Source organism: Passer domesticus, chromosome 1, assembly GCF_036417665.1.
Source record: "Passer domesticus isolate bPasDom1 chromosome 1, bPasDom1.hap1, whole genome shotgun sequence".
NCBI classification, from domain to species: Eukaryota; Metazoa; Chordata; class Aves; order Passeriformes; family Passeridae; genus Passer; species Passer domesticus.
In genome coordinates, this window is record NC_087474.1 from 117,857,271 (window position 1) to 117,875,665 (window position 18,395).

Genomic DNA, 18,395 nt, shown 5'->3' on the forward strand with positions numbered 1-18,395 from the left:
CTCCTGTACTTTCACTAATCACATCTCAACTTCTCAAACAAATATTCGAACACCCAGAGAAATAATTTTCTAAGCTGTGACAGGCAAAGATACATTAAAAATATCTCTATGCAAAAGCACTGCAAGAATAATAAATTATATTGGCCCTTCTACTAACCTCAGGAGCACTAAACTCATGCAGTGGGGCTCCAGAGAATCATTTAATTTTTTTATGGATCATGGGATTTTATGAGAGTAAATTCCAAATTTCCATTCTTTGCCTAAAGTTTTGAGAGTCTAAGTAATGCCTTCAAGCTTTCAGCTCAGTGGATAGAAGCCTACTGTGAATGTACAGATTTCCTGTAATTCCCTGGATCCCAGACCTGGCATTCCAACCATGACAACGAGACAATGAGGAACAAGCAATTCACGAATGGAGATCAGCAGGATGAACGTCTGTTCAAAGCTCCATGGATTCCACAACCGCATCACAGATATAACACCCCTCATGGTGCATCAGCGAATGTCCCGGGACGCCTTTGGAGCAGGAGCACCCCAGAGCTGCCAGCCGGCAGGTGACAGAGGACGAGGGCGGTGAGAAGGAGCGCTCCGGGCTGGGGACACCGAGCAGCTCGGGGCTCCACTCCTCCGCAATCCTGACTTCAATCCGGGAATGCTCTGCCGGCCGGAGCCCGGCCTGAAGCCGCCCCAGTTTGAACATCCCACCCCTCCGAAGTGCCGGCGAAAGAGGCGCTGCTCCGGCTGGGCAGTCGTGCATCCATCCGCAGGCTTGCGAGGGCTCACGGACGGCGTGAGGAGGGGATGGATGGAGCCTTGCGGGGAGCCGAGCCCTGCGGTTCCTCCCGGCCCGACACCGCAGCGTCCCGGCGCCTCCGCCCCGAACCCGGCCCCGGCTCCCCTGGATGTGACACGCACAGCACAGAGCTGTAGCTGCTCCTGTCTCGCCGGGAAAAATCTCCACCCCGGACTCCACAGCACCGGGGTAAAAAAACCCCAACCAAAACGCAAACCAAACCTTTTATCTCTGCCATAAAATCTGGTGTGCTCTCACCAGTTAAAAGCCCACCCCTCAAAATCTACTGCTGCATACAGAGAGGTGAAGCGGCAGCCTGTCTGATTAACCAAAACAGCTCTAGAGCAAACCTGGCTCAGCCTTAGGCTGTCCCTGCTGCCACACCGGGCTCTGGGACTCACACCACACCCAGGCCAGTGCAGAGGAACCAGGGATGCTCCACATCCCTGCAGGGACCCAGGCCCCCACAAGCACCCAGGGGCCACTGCAGCCAACCTCTTCTGTCCTTCCCAGGTACCAGAGGAGGCCACCGGGTCAAATACAAGAGAGCCAAAAAGTAGCACACACAGACATATCCACACCCACACCTGGCAAGAAACAGAGATCTATTTGTCACACTTTCAGCACAAGCTGAACCCAAAACGTCTCTGAAAATAGAAACTACCCCCAAAAGAGCAGCACGTGGTGCTGAGGCAGAGGGTGGCACGCCAGCAACGCCACCAACCACACAGCACCATCTCTGGGTGTCCTCTAAGCCATGACACACACGCACTGAGTTGAAATTATTGCTCCTAAATAGTTATATTTTATCATTTTCCAAAAATTTAAAAAGGAAAAAACTCTAATAAAAACACCTCTACTTAAAACCACTGATTTTTGTACCAAAAAAGAAAAGCTATTCTTTTCCTTAAAGTTCACATTTTATTCCCATCAAAATATGATAATGAAACAGAGGAGAATGCAAAACAGCCTTCTTGCCATTTTTTATTTTCCCTGAATTGAAATAGCCTTTATTTTGATTTATTCCAGTTCTGCAAATCAAGAAGTCCCATAGACTGTTGATGTTACAAGCAAAATTATGGCATAGTATATAAGCATATCTCCCAGAAAACCAAAATCTTCTTTTCAAATCTAGTGCCCACCTGGAAACTGTTCTGACTTTAACAAAAGCCTCCAAAATATCACCAGTCTCTGAATTTATAGAATAGGAAGCAAAGTAACAATATGTACTAAAATATTCTCTTCTGTCCCAAAAAGTAACACCTTTAAAGAAAGTGGGTTTCTTAGGAAGCAGTATAACCTTATAGTCATTTTTGATCTGAAAAATTAATAATCAAGGAATTGAATTGACTTGCATTGATTATTAAATTGAAGCAATACTTTGATGGAATGCAAAGAGACAATACCAGGAATCCTGAAAGTCCCTACCTTCCCTGGTTCTTAAACTGCTCCTTTGCATTTTGAAGCTCTGCCCAAAAACTTCCTGCCTCAGATTTCTGTCTGAGCCACAATACAAATACTTCTCCTTCTGTAATTTTTAGGTTTGTTTTGCCAGTTTCATTTTGTTTTTGCAGAAGACAGTTGTCATAAGCAGCAGTTTTAGAGTGATCTGTGATTGAAGCCTTCTGACCTCCAGCCTAATATTCTTTAAAGCAGTATAAAGATAATATAGATTTCATCTAAAAAAAAAAAATTAAAAAAAAATAAAAAAAGCTTACAAAAATCAAAATAAACCCTTTAGAAAAGCTCTTTATTATAGGACACAAGTCTCATGTGAAAAATAAAAAGCTCTATCTAAAAAGCATATTCCCTGGGTTTTGTCAGAAATATCCACCAGAGCATATCTGCCCCTACTGGTGTTCCTGATATTTCTACAGGAATCTGAGGGAGAAGGAGGCTAAGGCTTTTATGCTTATCTCCTTTTCTCATCCAAGAAGAGGAATGATACTTATATCTTTCCTTCTTCCATTCTGCTCATGAACTGAGAGTAGGCAATTTCAAATAGCAAACTTATACAACTTTTCAGATATCATTTTCCACCCTCTTCCTTCTCTTGGCCACAGGTGCAACTGCTCATTGTCCTCATTTACCCTATCACTTTATCTTAGGTCCAGTATCAGGACAGAATAAATTTAATTGAGATTAAGTATTTATTTGGATTTTTCCCCCTCTGTCCCTTTTTAGTTGCCTAGTGACTGTCCTATTTGCAGATGGGATAGAGTTCATTTTTTCTTAGTGGAATGAGAATATGGACTTCGACATTTTTGTCCCTGCTCCTAAAGAAATATAGCAATCTTCAATTAATTTCATAGACACAGACACTCTATCAATCAGTGATTTCCAATGCCAAACAATAGTAGAGTGTCAAACAGTTGGATTTGTACTATTAATGTGTAAAAGCAGAGTTTTGAAATGGAGACATTGACTTTTTTCTCCTCAGTCAGGAGCCAGTGCTGTCAAGTGCTGCCATTTCTCATCTCTGTGTCTTTGGAAACGCTGCATTGATCAATGCATCCTTCATACAGGTGTTGTATAAGGAACACCAGACCTGACTGTACAATGACAAGCAGCCACACATGACTGAACACCTCTAACAGGAATAATTACCTGTTTAACAAATTTAACTGTCTACAGCAGCATACAGGACTTTTACTAAGAGTTGATGCAGAGTATTCTTAATGATCAGGACAACAGCAGGATATCCACAGCAGACAGTTCTATTTGGTAAACTGCCCTGATTAAGGACATGGATAACATTTCAGTCCTCATTTCATTGACCACAAAAGTGTTATAATTTAGCAACTTGCTTTTAGTTGCTAAGTTCCTTCTGAACTATTTTTGCAAGCAGGAGATTCTGGGCTGCTGTCTCATCTGCCCTGAGGGTGCCGAGGCAGGTGTGTTGGTCTCACAGCCCACTCTGGGATTGCTCATGTGATCAACCAAAGAGCAGGTCCTTGAGCTCTTTTTTTCCATATTATTTCTCCAGAGCTGCTTGGGGCTGCAGGGATTCCAGAAGGCTGGAATCGTCCTGTCATGCTCTCCTCACTCTCACTGGGATACAGAACAGTGTCTGCACAGGCAGAGCATCTACTCACAAAAGGATGTTGATTTTGAACCAACACACCTAAAAGCACAAGTTTTCATTGTAAAGGAGGGAGGGGAAAAAGCCACAAAGCTGCTCCTTCACATTTCCACCAATACTTAATGAAGCCAAAGTGAGGAAGAGGGTGGTAGCACAATGAAGAAGGTTTCCCTACATATCTGCCCTTCCACTGTCATCTCAATGCACAAATTTTTCTTAGTCTTGTGTAAGAGAGACATACCACTGTGCAAAAACCTCCAATGAAAAGGATTTAAACATCCTAGTTTTAATTGGCATTTCCCCATGCTAAGGAAATAATTGTGTTTTCATGGCAACCTTAATCAACATCACGTTTCACACACAGAAATTATAGTGTAAAATGCTGAAAACACCTACCAAGCCTTCTGAGAAATTCCAGCCCATAGCACAAAAGTAAACTTTTCTCAGGAATATGTTCAACACCCACACATATTTGCTGAACTCTGGCTTACAGAGTAAAAAAAATCTTATCTGTAGGAAAAAATGTGGTGACAAGCAACAATAAATTATTCCCTATCTCCTTGCAATCTTTTACAGATCCATTATTGAAAAAGTCCTAGATATTACTCTAAAAATATATGTACTTTAAAATGTTATTTCAATAAGATAACAAACTAGTCTGCTCTAATTTGCATCTGTAACAGAACAGATTAATTTAATAGTGTTTTTAGTACATCTGTGGATAAAATTCATCTAGAACGTTAGCACTCATGTGACCTACAGATGAAGAGAGTGGATTTGAAAAGCAGCCAGAAAGAGAACATGAACCTCTAAGGCAGTGACATGTCCTCTCTGTGATCTGGAAAATAAAGGCTGTGATCGTTGAGGACAGATGTTAAAATGAAAAACAGTATTGCTGTGATTCCTGAGTCTTGTCCTCTTAACCTGACTGACGTATTCAATCAGTTCTGTCAGAGCAGGAAAACTTTCTGGGATAGTCTTCTCTTGTAAGCCTCTCACTGCTCCTCCCAAGCAGAGCCAGAAGTGCTTTGAACTGCTGCTGTCCTTTCCTCTCTCTGGCAGCTCCCTCCAGTTGCCCATGGCATTATAATTGGGATGGATTTTTATAGAGGGGTTTTTTGTTGGTTTTTTTTTTCCTTTTTTTTTTTTTTGGGGGGGGGGTTGTTTGTTGGTCCATTTTTTAAACTTGTCTCATGGCTGCAGAACTTTTGGTACAAGCCAATCATGTTTTCAAGTATTTCCTGTACATCATAAGAGCTACCAGTGCATATTACAATAACCTGATATTTTCAAAGCATCTCCTGGGTTCAAGAGCTTAAGGTTAACTGCCACTAAAACTAAATGCACCTAATACAACCCTGGTGTCAGCAACTACAAGTGGAGCCCATGTTCTGAGTACACTTTTGTCCCTCCCTCTGGCATGCCCCCAACAACAGCACCTACACTGACAAGTGGGGAAAGCTGGGTCTATCACTGATGCTTTCTTCACAAGGATAGCAAGAAATATGTTGCCTGTGAATTTCAGGAAGTATTTCTGTTCTTGGTCAGAAGGGGTTCTTATTTCCTCTACAGACTCCTCAATACACAGAAATACACCCGTCATTCTAGGACTTCAAAGTACCTAAGGATCGTGGAGTAGCTGTTTAATGATCATCATTAAGTTATTTCCCTCAGTAATTAAATTGTTTTCTTTTTTTTTTCTTTCTTTTTTTTTTCTTTTTTTTTTTCTTTTTTTAAGCAGAATTTTAATCATCCTGGAGGAAATGGTAAGGAACTATGCCACAATAATTCAGGAAGAGAACAATACATCTGTTCTAACTTACAAAGAGGAAAACCCACAGGAATAACATTTGCAAGCATCAGCTGAATTGATGTATACACTGCTATTTTAAACTCTGTTCATTTTTCCACTTCTTCAGCTACCACTAAGCAATTAGCAGAACTCATTAACCAAGTGACATTTTACAAATTAATTATTTACTCCTGTAAACTAGAAATGTGTAGTAAATAAATCTTGAGTTAAATAGGATCAGGAAACACTCAGTGTTTAATCTGTACTCACAGTTTTAAAAACAGAAGTGTTGAAAAAATTATCTTCTGTTCCAGTCAAGCTTTTACTCTATAAGAATAATTTTTTTCATGAAATTGTTCAAGAGACTGAAGAAAAGGCAATGAGCATATGAAGAAAGACTGAAGTTCCCTCAGTGGATTTCCATTACTGCAAACATCTTTATATTTTAGTATATTCAGAAATAATCCCTTATCTCACTGGAGCAAGAGCGTAATAAGTGAAAAACATCCAGGAGTCTCTACTGCATTCATTGCAATTCAGTGACCTGACTTCTGATACACCTGGGCTGGGTGACACCTTTGGTGCAGACAGCTCTGTGTCACAGTAGATTCTGAATTAAAGACAACAATATTAAAAGTTCTGCCCCCATTAATCTGACTGTGGCTGTCGTTGCACCACATGTTTCCATTTTCCAGGCAGTCTCACAGGCAGGGTGATGGCTTTTCAGTAAGGCAGCTGTACTTACATTTACAGCTGAAGAATAACAAAAATGATGATTCTGTAGTTTAGTCATAGGAGGGAAATTTTAACTTTAGACCAGTAAGAAAGCTTTGGTATAGTGCCCAGATTCTTTACATTGTGTGGTTTCTGCAAATCAGATCTTTAAAATGTGACCTCAGGTTTAAATAATGAAAAACAACCTTTTTTCTTTCCATTTTCATTATTCCATTATCCTCTTTTCCAAGGCATGTTCCAGTCACTCTAGCACTCTGACAGAATTTTTCTCACAACTTAATTATACTCTCTTTTTATCTTAACAAACATGCTAAACATGTATGTCTCTGTGTTACACAGGGAAACAAATTTGGTAACAGCTCAAAATACAGTCCATGCAGTGGGACCCACACTGGCCATGGGTATTCAAGTATTTTTTCTGCAGAAATTCACTATGTCAGTGAATCCAAACTTGAAACTCTTCTATTTTTATCTTGGAACTTTATATATTTCTTCTGGAGCAGCACACAATTTGAGCAACTGCCAAAGAACAGCTACTTTGAACCTCTATTCTGCTACTGGACTTGGCAAAATCCTATCACAAAAACAACATCAAAATGCAGCTAAGTTTATGCTTCTAGAAACAGCAGAATTTCCTAACACTAAGAACTTTTTCAAAAACATCATGAAATTGTACTTAACAGCTTAGGTACTTTTCCCATCCAGAGGGAAGAAATACATCTCCAGAAGGAGTCCAGATTTATTTAGTAAACAAAACTAAATATTTTTTTTGGTGGAAAGTTGATGTTTCAAGGCAGAGGTCACTAGAGTATTTGTATCTGAACAAAAACTAGTTACTATCAAACCTGGAAATGAATTGGTGCTCATTTCCTTTGCTAGCTTCAAGTCTTGGATCCTGAGAGTCAGTAATAATTACCAATGACCTATATGATATGAGGGATAATAAGGAATACTATTTGGCTTTCTGTGTAAGGACTCAGTGGGAGAGAAACAGATCTTCAAATCTGCTATTGATAAGTTTCTGAACACAGAACTGACCTCTCCTTACATTATTTTTGCCTCCTGCTATTTTTACCTGAATCTTTGAATGACACCAAAAGGTTGTTATGAGTTGCTGAATCTGCCCTAAGGCAAGTATCAAGTTCTTGACAGAAAGAATAATAAGTTAATTTTCCCTCCCTATAATGGTCATATCTTTAAAGCCATTGCAGTGGGTACACCTCAGTTACTGCAATTTATCCATAACCTTCCCAGTGCATGTCTATGGTGCTTTTCCCAAAATCTACCAACATTTTTGGGCATCACAGTCAGTGTTTCTGATTTTGCTTTGATTTTTTTACATACTCTCTATCTATCACTGTAAAAAAACAGGATGAAAAAGTTATTTTGAGTGGAATTTTTAGAAGTCTCTGGGAAAATCTATTAGGAAAAATTTCCTTTTATTTAGGAAAAAAATGTTATAAAAATGCAATGGATAAACTGGTTCAGTGCCCTTTTTCTACTTAGGAAGTTAATGTTTTATTATTTTGAAACAAAAAAAAAAAACAAACTTATTTTTCCCCCTCATCTTTCATTCTAAATTTTTCACTGACCCTATGTGTCTAGTCCTACTTGTTTCACTGTACAGTCTTTCCAGGACAAGCAAATTATTTCAGAAACCTGGCAAATTTTAAACTTTACAAAACTGTGTTTAAATGAAGGGGACTTCGGTGGATTTTGTATTAATTGGTATCAAGTCAGGCTGTGTGGCAAAGACCAATTATCTCCAAACTTCCAAACCTGGAACTGTAACCAACTCCTGCAGAGAGCACAGGTTTTCACACATGCTGAGTATCAGGAGAATATTACCTGTCTTAAACCACGGTAAGAATGGACTTTTTATGTAATTTGCCAGACACTTTTCTAGTAAGAAAACAATAATAAATTAAAATTACACCAACCACAAGAGTAAATAAATGGCCATTTTGTCTACAAGTTAAGCAATTAATACTGCTTTTGCTACAAACTTCTAGATATTTACTGCTAGTTAAGTCATTACTGCATTACTCAATATTTAGACAGGGTTTTAATAATGTCATTTCAGATAGAGACAAAGTGAGTTTCTATCTTAAGTAATTTGAGCATTAAAGTTATGAAAATTTTTCCTGTTTTGAAGCATTGAAAAGTTTTGGTTACAAGACAAGGCAACAAATTCAGAAAACTCCACAGCTTTATCAGCATAACCATCCCTTCAAAATAATTTTTAGAATAGAATACTGTCCTACTTTCAGCTAAGAAAAGTACACAATACAAAAAATATAAGAAGAATACCCCATTTAGAACAATTTCTACTATTTTTGAGGAAGCAGATGGGGATTGCTGTTTGAGACAAGAAAAAGCACCAGACCTTGCTATGTTATCACAGTCATCTCCTACAGGATTTGCACACTCTGACTAACTCTGTAAAACCCTATCACTCCACATTTGCATTGCACAAAGTAGTAATCTGTCAATGCAGCATTTCAGCAAGTTTTGGCAAAGCAACTTACAACCACCTCTATTCCCCTAGCAAAGGATAGAGCAACACATGCCACGATCTATGGAAGGAATGGCAGAATTCACCTCATCTCAGGAACAGACTTGTTGGTTACTCAGCTCAAAAGAAAAGCCTAATTTTATGTATATTAGTATATGGAATTATTTCTGTATTTCAAGTAAAACAAGATAAAAATTTTCCCAAATTCCCCAGACTGAAACGGGGCATTTTATTTTTCACCAAAACCTCCAGCTTGGCAAGTTTTCTGTTGCAACGGTAGCAAGACAGAAAAAAATCAGTTGATTCCTAGTGCAGAAAAGAACCCTTGGATCTCATTGTCTTTGAGAGCTTTTGCTAGATATCTCAAAAGATGTGATATTATGATCTACTGTGAGCCACAACATTGCTGTGACAGAAGCACAAGCATGCCTTTGCAGATTACTTATTTACTCAATAGCAAGACAAGAATAATTTTCATTTCAACAGAACTGTTTTTCATCATCACTGGAGTCCAAAATGTGGACACAGAGTTTGCCATGCGAGAACCCACTAAGGAGGCATGCTTAGCTCTACTTCCATGCTAGTTCCTCTCCCATGCAATCATGATTTTTAGAGCTCCCAAAGACACACTTAGAATTCCTAATGACACACCCGGAGAGACAAAGAACATGTCTCCAGCTAACCATTGCTACTGCAATTCCAAGACAGGAAAATTTAAATCCAGAAAAGCAGGCTGCCAAGGACCCTCCTCCCCCAAACACCCACAGCCCCTGCCGAGTCTCAGACTGATGAATCACAGATGGCTCAGACATGCAGGTGAGCGTCAGAGCTTACGCATTTGGGTCTGCAGCGCTGAGAAGCTCCAGGAGCTGCTTTGCCCTGCATCATCTCATCTCACTGCTCTGTCATTCAAAGATTCTCAAATTCTCACCCGCTTTTTACCTGCCAGCCACTGCTCAACAGCCAGATCTCACTCTAAGTTGCCATTTGCATCATCTGCAGCCTCCATCAGAGAACCCCAGTTCCCTCTACAGGGTCTCTCTTCATCCAGTTTCTAAACATGATGGTCTTGATAACCTGCTTTGGACAGGCTGTCTTTAAAATATACACCAACTGTGGCTTAGAATATTGTGGCCTACAAGAGCTCAGCTGAATGGCATCAATAATGATTCTTCTTTCCCTCAATGGGCGTGAGACAGAAAAAGCAATGATGACACAGCTTAAAGCTACAATGCCAAGAACCTTTTAGATTATTCCTTCAAGCTGTACATCAGCAGAGGACTTGAGGCCTGAAGCAACATATTCATTGGTAGAGAATATTTCAGTATTCTACTCATATAGCCACATGATCCACAGTCCTATTATGTTTGACTATGAAAGGTTATGTGCTGTAAATGGGTTCCAAGACTTTCAGGAAGTTTGAAGTCCTGGAAACAGTTGTACCAAACACAAGTAAAATTGGAAGCCTTACCTAAAAAGAATAAAATGCATCAGAAGGTAGATGCACTGTCTCATACACCAGCTCTGTCCTGTGATAGAAGCAGCACCTGTGGATTGCTACAGCTGTATGCAAAGGGAAGCAAAAAGGCCACCAGTCCATACAGTGAATATGGTGTATGCTTTATTCTATTTACAGTACATTTGTTATAAATATAATACATTTCTTGAAAATCTTGAGTAGATTTTTTTTAAACAGATCAGTTGTTATAGTTACATAATAAAGTAAGTGACAATTTAAATGACAATCTCATGGTTGTGAAATAGTGCATTCTGTTTTGAGATGAATGAGAAAATACTCCAACTCGTTCAAATTTTTTTAAACACCCTAGGCAGACTTTTATGTAAACCTTGAAAAGTCACCAGTTTCCATAAATATGAAACCAAAATCTTAAAACAAAAGAACCGAGAATCAGAAATGGATTTGAGAGACCTTATTGAACTTCACAGTAGGGTTGGGATTTACCTTGACTAATGGCTTCAGATAGGAAAAAGCCAGTGAGGTTTTCTTCCTGAATCATATCCTAATACAGCCACAAATATTAAACACACCATGCTGGAAGTTGTAACAGCAGTCAAGCTGCATTTTTGACAGGGCATTGGACATACAGTTATGTTCAGATCTGCAGTTAGAGTATTTTATGTTATGAGTATCTTAATTACCAGAGAAGAAGTACATTATAAAAGGATAAACGTATGTTCAGTCCAACGTGCATTGCATTGAGAAACAAACTGACAAGTCATCTGAATATTTTGCTATTTTCTTTTCTACACAATCTTTAGTAACAAGTTAGATGTTTGAGGTGCTATTTCAAAAAAACTGCAGCAAAATGTCAACCAGCAATGTAAGAAGAGAATCCCATTTATTTTTTCTTTTAGTGCCTTTTTTTTTTTTCAAGAAGTGGTCAGATATTATTGATAATAATCAGTGCAGGCATGGAGTTCTGCTGACTTGTTTCAAACAAAGTAACTTGGTCCACGAGCTTGGCAAATACTCTGGGGGTTCCAAGGTTATAGACACCTGTATGAACGAAGCAAGCTTTGAGCTGCAAGCTATAGACCTCCTGGCCTTTCAGTTGAAGCTTGTACTGTGTTTGCCCAAGCCATGTAAAAGATCCATGTATTTCTAGTGCTTCAGAGCTGAAAAAAAAAAAGGATTAAAATGTTAATTCTCTAAACTTGAAGCATGTATTACCAATTTACAGTACTCCCTCCAAGTTTTCCCAAGATTTTGGAATGCACTGTGCCACCCTCACCAGGCCCTTACAAAGCTTGATACTTTGTAAAAACTTCTTAGAAGTCAGCAGGGAACTTGTTACTATTCTGGCTGTCCTTGGATGAGTGCCAACTGCCATTTATCTTTGATGCTGCTGAATCTTTTTGACTGCTTGCCTATAACCACTACCCTTAAATCACTGCCTTCCCCAAATGCATACTGCTATCTTTGCTCTGCAAACCCTCTTTATCTTTAAAAGTAGGTGTTCTAGCAAGACAAAGCTGGATTTTGCAAGGATTAACAGCTGCCATCATAGCTTCAGACAGAACTCCACTTAACATTTTATCAAGATACTGTAATACAACTTAAAAAAAAAAAAAGATCACCTGTGTTTGTCTTCTTTCCTACTACATCCCTATCCACTCACACCCGTTTCCCCAAACACATAAATACATGCAGACTCAGAGTGCCTAGGGTACCCTTGGGTAAATTTAGGGATGCTTATGTCCATCTGTCAGCTCAATTTAAGTCTGGGTCTTACCAATTATTTTTTAATGTTCTCTGTCTCACTTAAAAATCTTTAAAGTGGCTCTCCCCTTAGCTCAGATGAATCATTACAAACCTTTAATGCGTTTCTTTGGTTCCTAATGTACTGTACACTATACACAGGACATTAATTACACAGATGTATAATGAAAGAACTCAGTGTATTCTCAGCTTTCTACAAAACTGGCAAATAACACTAACACTAAATGTAGTAACAAGATTCAAATTGCCACAGTTTAAAGAATTCCTATTTCAGGCATTCTTAGGTCTGTCCCATAAGCTAGAGTTAAATCAGACTGCATGTCACACAGGAATAATCAAGATGGTGCTCTAGAAACATTACACTAATACATTAAGAGAGAGTGTGTGGGGGCTTTCTTTTTAAGCAGTTTCAAGGTACATGAGGAGTACTCTAACTTTCCAGAGACAATGTCTCACAATGTAACACAACATGACTACCTTTTAAAAAACAAGAGATCAGTGAATGGCTTCCTAACTGTACCTGAAAAGTAAACCACACTTAAATTTTCTGTCTTCTATTTCTGAACCCATGTATTAGGCTCTAGGCTTTTAGTATCTTATTTGGCTTCACTGACTGGTGACAAGAAGGCACTGCTCCACCATGACTGAGCCCCCACAATGTCTTCACAATCTTTCTCCCTTCCCTGGTGGCAAACAGACCAGGTCGTATTATAGGTTAACTATAGTTAGGAGGGCAGAAGGGGAGCTGTCACCTGCACTGCTCATGAGTTGTAGTTGCTTTGTTTAAACAGAAGTCTCAGAATTACAATGGTATAGATATCATGGTACTGAATTCTCTATCCCACAAAAATTCTTCAGTAAAACTTTTAGAAGCAATTAATGAACACTTCCTCAAGGCTAATATTTTCCCACATACTACACTACTAAGCAAAAAGGCAGTCATAAGGATCAGGTGCTAAACGTAGAGGAAGTCTTAAAAATGGATCCAAGGTTCTCTGAAACTTGACACTAAGCCAAATTGCGGGAGGAAGTTGCTGTTTCAGAATTTTAAAAATGAAAACCTAACAACTTATGTTTAATAGAAGTTGGTGAAGCTCCTATTTCACTAGTGGAAAAGCATTTGCCTTTCTCTAGGAAAAATCTGCTGAGTTTTAACTATTCAAGAGACAGAATTAAAGGCCCTGTCTTAGCAGAGACTGAAGACTTACAGTTAACTGTATGAACCCTTTATCAACTTTCATTCTTTCAAAGAAGCCACTGTTGAAAAAATCCTACTCTAGATATTCAATATATTAAAATATTACAAGACTCCCCAAGCTAGGAAGGGTTCTTAAAAAATACTGGTTTATTAACATTTGCACACTACCTTGTTGGTTTATGCCGCAAATCAATCATCACATCTACAACAGCCTGGGAACAATTGGAAAGCAGGAGAGTGACAGGTACCAGACAGAGGCTGCAAAGAGAAACAGTTCCATATTAAAGAAAAAAGAAGTTATTTTGGATAGTCTTAAATATACTCCTAAATAGTTAAAATTAATTCCAGTTACATGGGATTGATATACAGTTGTCAATTATACCAGAGTAAAGACACTGTAGGTAGAAATACAATCACTTACACTGGTAGAACTACTTATAATAGAAGTTGTCAATTAAGGCAAACAGCATTGGCTCATTTGGGCCAAAGGAAGTTACCACCTCCCTTCATCCAGCTGAGAAAGGGCAGAAAAAGCATAAAAACCATCTTAGTTTACAGGAAATGTGCTTGTGTGACATGAGACATTCCAGAATGGGATAACATGGTCCAGTACACTATTTTCTGAATTGCTGGTTGGCACACTTTGACTGGATACTTTTCTTCTGCACTGCCTCCTGTAGCAGAGTTGCTGATTCTGGGCCCTAAGTTACAACCTGAACAGTGCCCAACCAGAACAGGTAACACATGTGTACCTGGATTTAATGTAGGCCTTTATACTAAATAAAACTGATACAGTTAATTGATATTCTGCTTATTCACAATTACTATTATCATTTCTATAAATAATGCTGCAGCAGGAAAGACCCCAAGATACCAACAGGCAGGAACACAAACTACTGCAGCTAAAACAGCTCTATGTACTCAGCAAGTCATTTGTGCCACTGGAAATCCTTGCCATTGCCTAACAGTTTAAATATCCTAAACTCGAATTGTAAGAAAAGAACAATTAGAAGCTATAACCAATAAAAAGTGAATGCTTCTTCACTGACATTAAAATATAGCACCTTATAGAACATTTAAATGCTAGATTTTAGAAACACATCCCTTTCTTTTGACAACTTACGTTAACTGTTATAAAAACTGCAACACGGTAGAGCTTTCAGATAAAACAACTCAAGCCTAAATAGGTACCTTCATGTTTCAAGTTCAACCTATTTAGTGTTCAGAACTTAAGCCAGGGGGTTTGTTCATATCATTAAAAGAATTTTGAAAGACTCATGGATTTTACAGGCTCCAACCAATTCACTCTAGCAGTAGGCTTTCTGAGACAGGTTAATGCTGATATTCTTCCAGGAGACAAGCCCCAGTGATCTGAACTGTTGCCACCTTTAATCTGACCTAAGTCAGAACCTTGTGCAGCTAATTTGGCAAGTGAGATGCTGTAGACATAACAATTCCTTTGAGCTAAAAAAGTACATCTTTCTTTCTGTCTGGCTTCTCAAAGAAATCACACTGTTTACTCTGACAACAAAAATAAACACAAAGGGAGCAGACTATTTTTTTTTCCAGTAAGTTTGATAACATTACTTGTTAACATTAAAACTGTGAGCTATGGTATTACAGTCCATTCTTTTTTTACATGAAACTTTCATTTTACCTATAAACATCTGAAGCAGTGAGTTAAAAAATTGAACAAGATTTCACACTTGCATACCAGACTTGAATATCATAACGCACATAGCATCTCTCAAAAGGATTTATGTCCAATTAACAATATTTTTAAAGTTTCTAAAGGTAATGTTTCACTAACCTTTTTTGATGAAAAGAATGATTAAAAGACTCTGGATAATGAAGACTTGTCTTAATAAGGTTAGAAAGCTGCTCTTGTGTTGGTCTTGCAGGTACTGGTGTGTTTTCTGGTCGAAAAAACTTTAAGAGAACTGTTTCTGGTAGCTCCTGAAACAAATTTAGAGTAACATTGAAAATAGTAACATAAGGTATGAGAAATCCATTCACAGAAGTTACAATTCTCCATTATGAACTATAAGAGAAAGAAGTTTGCAGCATCATGAAGCTCACATTTATTTTCCAATGTGGTTTGTATTTAAGCATGCTGGATGAGGAACTGGTATGATTTGTCTATTACCTTCTTTTGAGACAGATTTCACAGTTGCTTATGAAAACACTATCTGTGCAAGTTTCACAAAAGCACACTATTGTTGCAGTGGTTTGCTAGTGCTTGGGTTTGGCCTCTAGGGAAGAGGGACAGCATTTACACTGTTCCCTGTTCAGCAGCTGTACCTAACAACAAAAAAATTCATCACCTGCCCTAGGAAGTTCAAAACAGGAAAGCCAATGCACAAGTTTCCCTGAACAGATCCAAAGTAAAGCAAACAGAAACTTACAGGAACATGTGAACACTGATAGAAGGATTGAATAACAGAGTTTCTTTGAAATTGCATAACAAGCAGTTACCTTTCATCCCCAGCCGAGAGCCCAAGACAAGCTCTAACACACTACTTGGGATTCCCCCCTAACCCTTTGGATGGAATGAGTCTCTGAAGCAGAAGAAATTAAGTGATAAAGAAAGCTGCAACCAGACTGCATTTGGTGCAGCATTTCTGTCCAACATAATCTAATCTGGTTTGTGAGCAGTATTTATTCAGGAAGGGGCTGCCCTTTAGTACCTCCTTATGAACCTACTCTGCAGAAAATCCATCTTTAAAGGAAAAAAAGAATTTGCAGCAGTAAATGTCACTGCCTACTAAAAACACATGAAACAAGATTTTTAAAAAGCCACAAGTAAGTTGGTACAGTATAATGAAGTTAATACTTTTCATTAAAAGCTGATAAATTGTACCTTTTAAGTTGAAAAGAAACAGTACAGGCAATGAAACCTGACTTAAAAATGAAACACACTGGGCGTTTGGAAATGTGTGCAAACACCTTAGTCACTGCGCTGATAATACCAGGAAGACACCAAATGTTTTCACAGGCTTGTAAGTCTTCCCTTTGAAAGGAAGAGTAGTTTTTAAAAAAAGTAATTTGAGAAGAAAAAAGATATTCCATAGTAACAATAAAATATATTTGAAGTGTACTTGGTGTTTCCATCCTACCCTATCTAACAATGCAAACTGACAGCATGAAATACAGCAGAGATTATAGGTTTTCATTTAAATTATTCTATCCCCTCAAATAATAGTCCAACCAATTTTCAAGGCTGCCTTCAACAACACAGCAATATCCTACATACTGTAGTTTGCCCTAGAGTCAATTACCTGTTCCAAGTCCTCCCAATCAGAATTCCCGAGTATTTTTTTAAAACCCTACAAAAGACAAATACGAATATTTACCTCTACAAGTAGACAAGAACATCATGAAATGCAGCAGAAACATTTACTGGTGAAAGTGCAGAGTGCTGTTAACACTTCAAACCTTCAGTTCTAATACTACACCTCATATGAAGGACTGGAAAGCAGCAAAATTAATCATTTTCCAGCAGAGCTAAACCTTAAATCCAGCCACCTTCTGAGTGTCAGAGACAGAAAATATGTCTGTCTCTCCAAGTTTAGCTGCTCAGACTCTAGGCTTTTTGTGATTGTGTACCTAGAACAAAGGCTAAGATACAATATTTAGCCCATTTTTCTCTTACCTAATGAATGGTTCAAGAAAGAATTAAGGACTTCCAAACAATAACCAAGAAGATGCACATATAGATCAGAAAGCTACCTAGAGACTGCTAATAAACGTTAAGTTTAAGGATGCATTAAAGTCCTGCCCTACTCTGGAGCTTGTGAAACTGGATCAACGCTTTAAAAATCCAAACCAAAAGCCCATACCTACTTGGCATCCGTACCTTCCCTTCAAGAATATACACCAAGCAGTAACAGCCTTATACTCACAAACAAAGCAAAAGAAAAATCAAGAACTGAACAGGTGATATTTTGTTGCTGACCTCCATGATTATCAGCCTAAGTGAACTAGTGCCTTTTAACATAAAACAAAAAACAAACACCCCCCACCCCCCCCCCCAAAAAAAAAAAAAAAAAGAAATTCTGACACCTAAAATCTGCTTGCTGACCCAATGTGGTTCTTTGTAAAGCCTCCAGAAGTGTCACAAGCTCCAGTAACCAATATAAGCTGCATACAAAAAAGCCACATCAACAGTTAGGATTGTCCCTTTTGAAAAACAAGTTATAGTGTAATTTGATTGTCTCATCTATACAAACTTGTAGAGGTAGAGAGGCTTGACTGGAAGAGGCTGGAAGAAGGGTGTGTGTTTTAGTTACTGTTTTACATTTTACAGCTGCATTTTAAAGCTTTTTCCTTTTTTTGCCTAAAAATACACAACAAGCATTAGCACCAAAATGACAGTGCTCCCTCAGTTATGTTCCCGAGAGCTACAAACTGCACAACTGCTGCTTGGAAAGTTGTTTTCTATTTTTAGAAAGCTTCTTGTTGCCCAAGGCCATTTACAAAGGCCAGCTTCAAACAAATACACTCAAATCTAGACAAAAGATTTCTAATTCAAATAGAATAATCTCAATAGCTTCACTTTTTGTGTTACAAGAAAGTCATTAGTATCTGGTATTTTGCTACTTTGAAATAGCTATAAATCATCTCTATATACACTTCTGAAACAGTTCTTTAGTCATTCATACCAGTTTGAGCTCTCTGCTGCAATTTTACTTAGCTAAAAGCTGAAAAAGCTCTTTTAATAGATGTAACAGACAGATCTATTCATAATACGTTCCTCAATATCTTGGAATACATTTTCAAATTGAAAAGTTCTTCGTTTCCATCAGACAGACAGAAGTGATGGTATCTTCACATACAGTCACTTTAAAAGATTTTTATACTCAGTATTATATAACCTAAAGTTTTCTGTTTCATAAACAGTATTCTTAGAGACTGGGTCAATGTGCTCTTAAGCACACCAGAAAAAGGTAAGCACTGTAATTTGATTTCCAAGTTGTACAGAAAATCAGCATATTTGCCCCATAAACCACAAGTCACAAGTAGCCAAAAGGATTGACGTG

At 38.4% G+C, this 18,395-nt stretch overlaps 1 protein-coding gene across 4 annotated transcripts in view; it reads right to left on the reverse strand.

The window, feature by feature from the left end:
- Positions 1 to 10,516: 10,516 nt before the first annotated feature.
- Positions 10,517 to 18,395, reverse strand: part of TRAPPC8 (trafficking protein particle complex subunit 8) — a 52,007-nt gene continuing 44,128 nt past the window's right edge. For 2 of the 4 annotated variants that reach the window (XM_064384948.1, XM_064384942.1), the window contains 4 exons: positions 16,635 to 16,682; positions 15,167 to 15,312; positions 13,525 to 13,614; positions 10,517 to 11,554 (listed from right to left, as the gene is read on the reverse strand). In XM_064384948.1, coding sequence (XP_064241018.1) covers positions 11,320 to 11,554; positions 13,525 to 13,614; positions 15,167 to 15,312; positions 16,635 to 16,682 — 519 coding nt within the window. In that variant the 3' untranslated portion in view covers positions 10,517 to 11,319. The remainder of the gene's footprint in view (positions 11,555 to 13,524; positions 13,615 to 15,166; positions 15,313 to 16,634; positions 16,683 to 18,395) is intronic. The other 2 variants (XM_064384944.1, XM_064384958.1) reach the window with 1 other exon arrangement.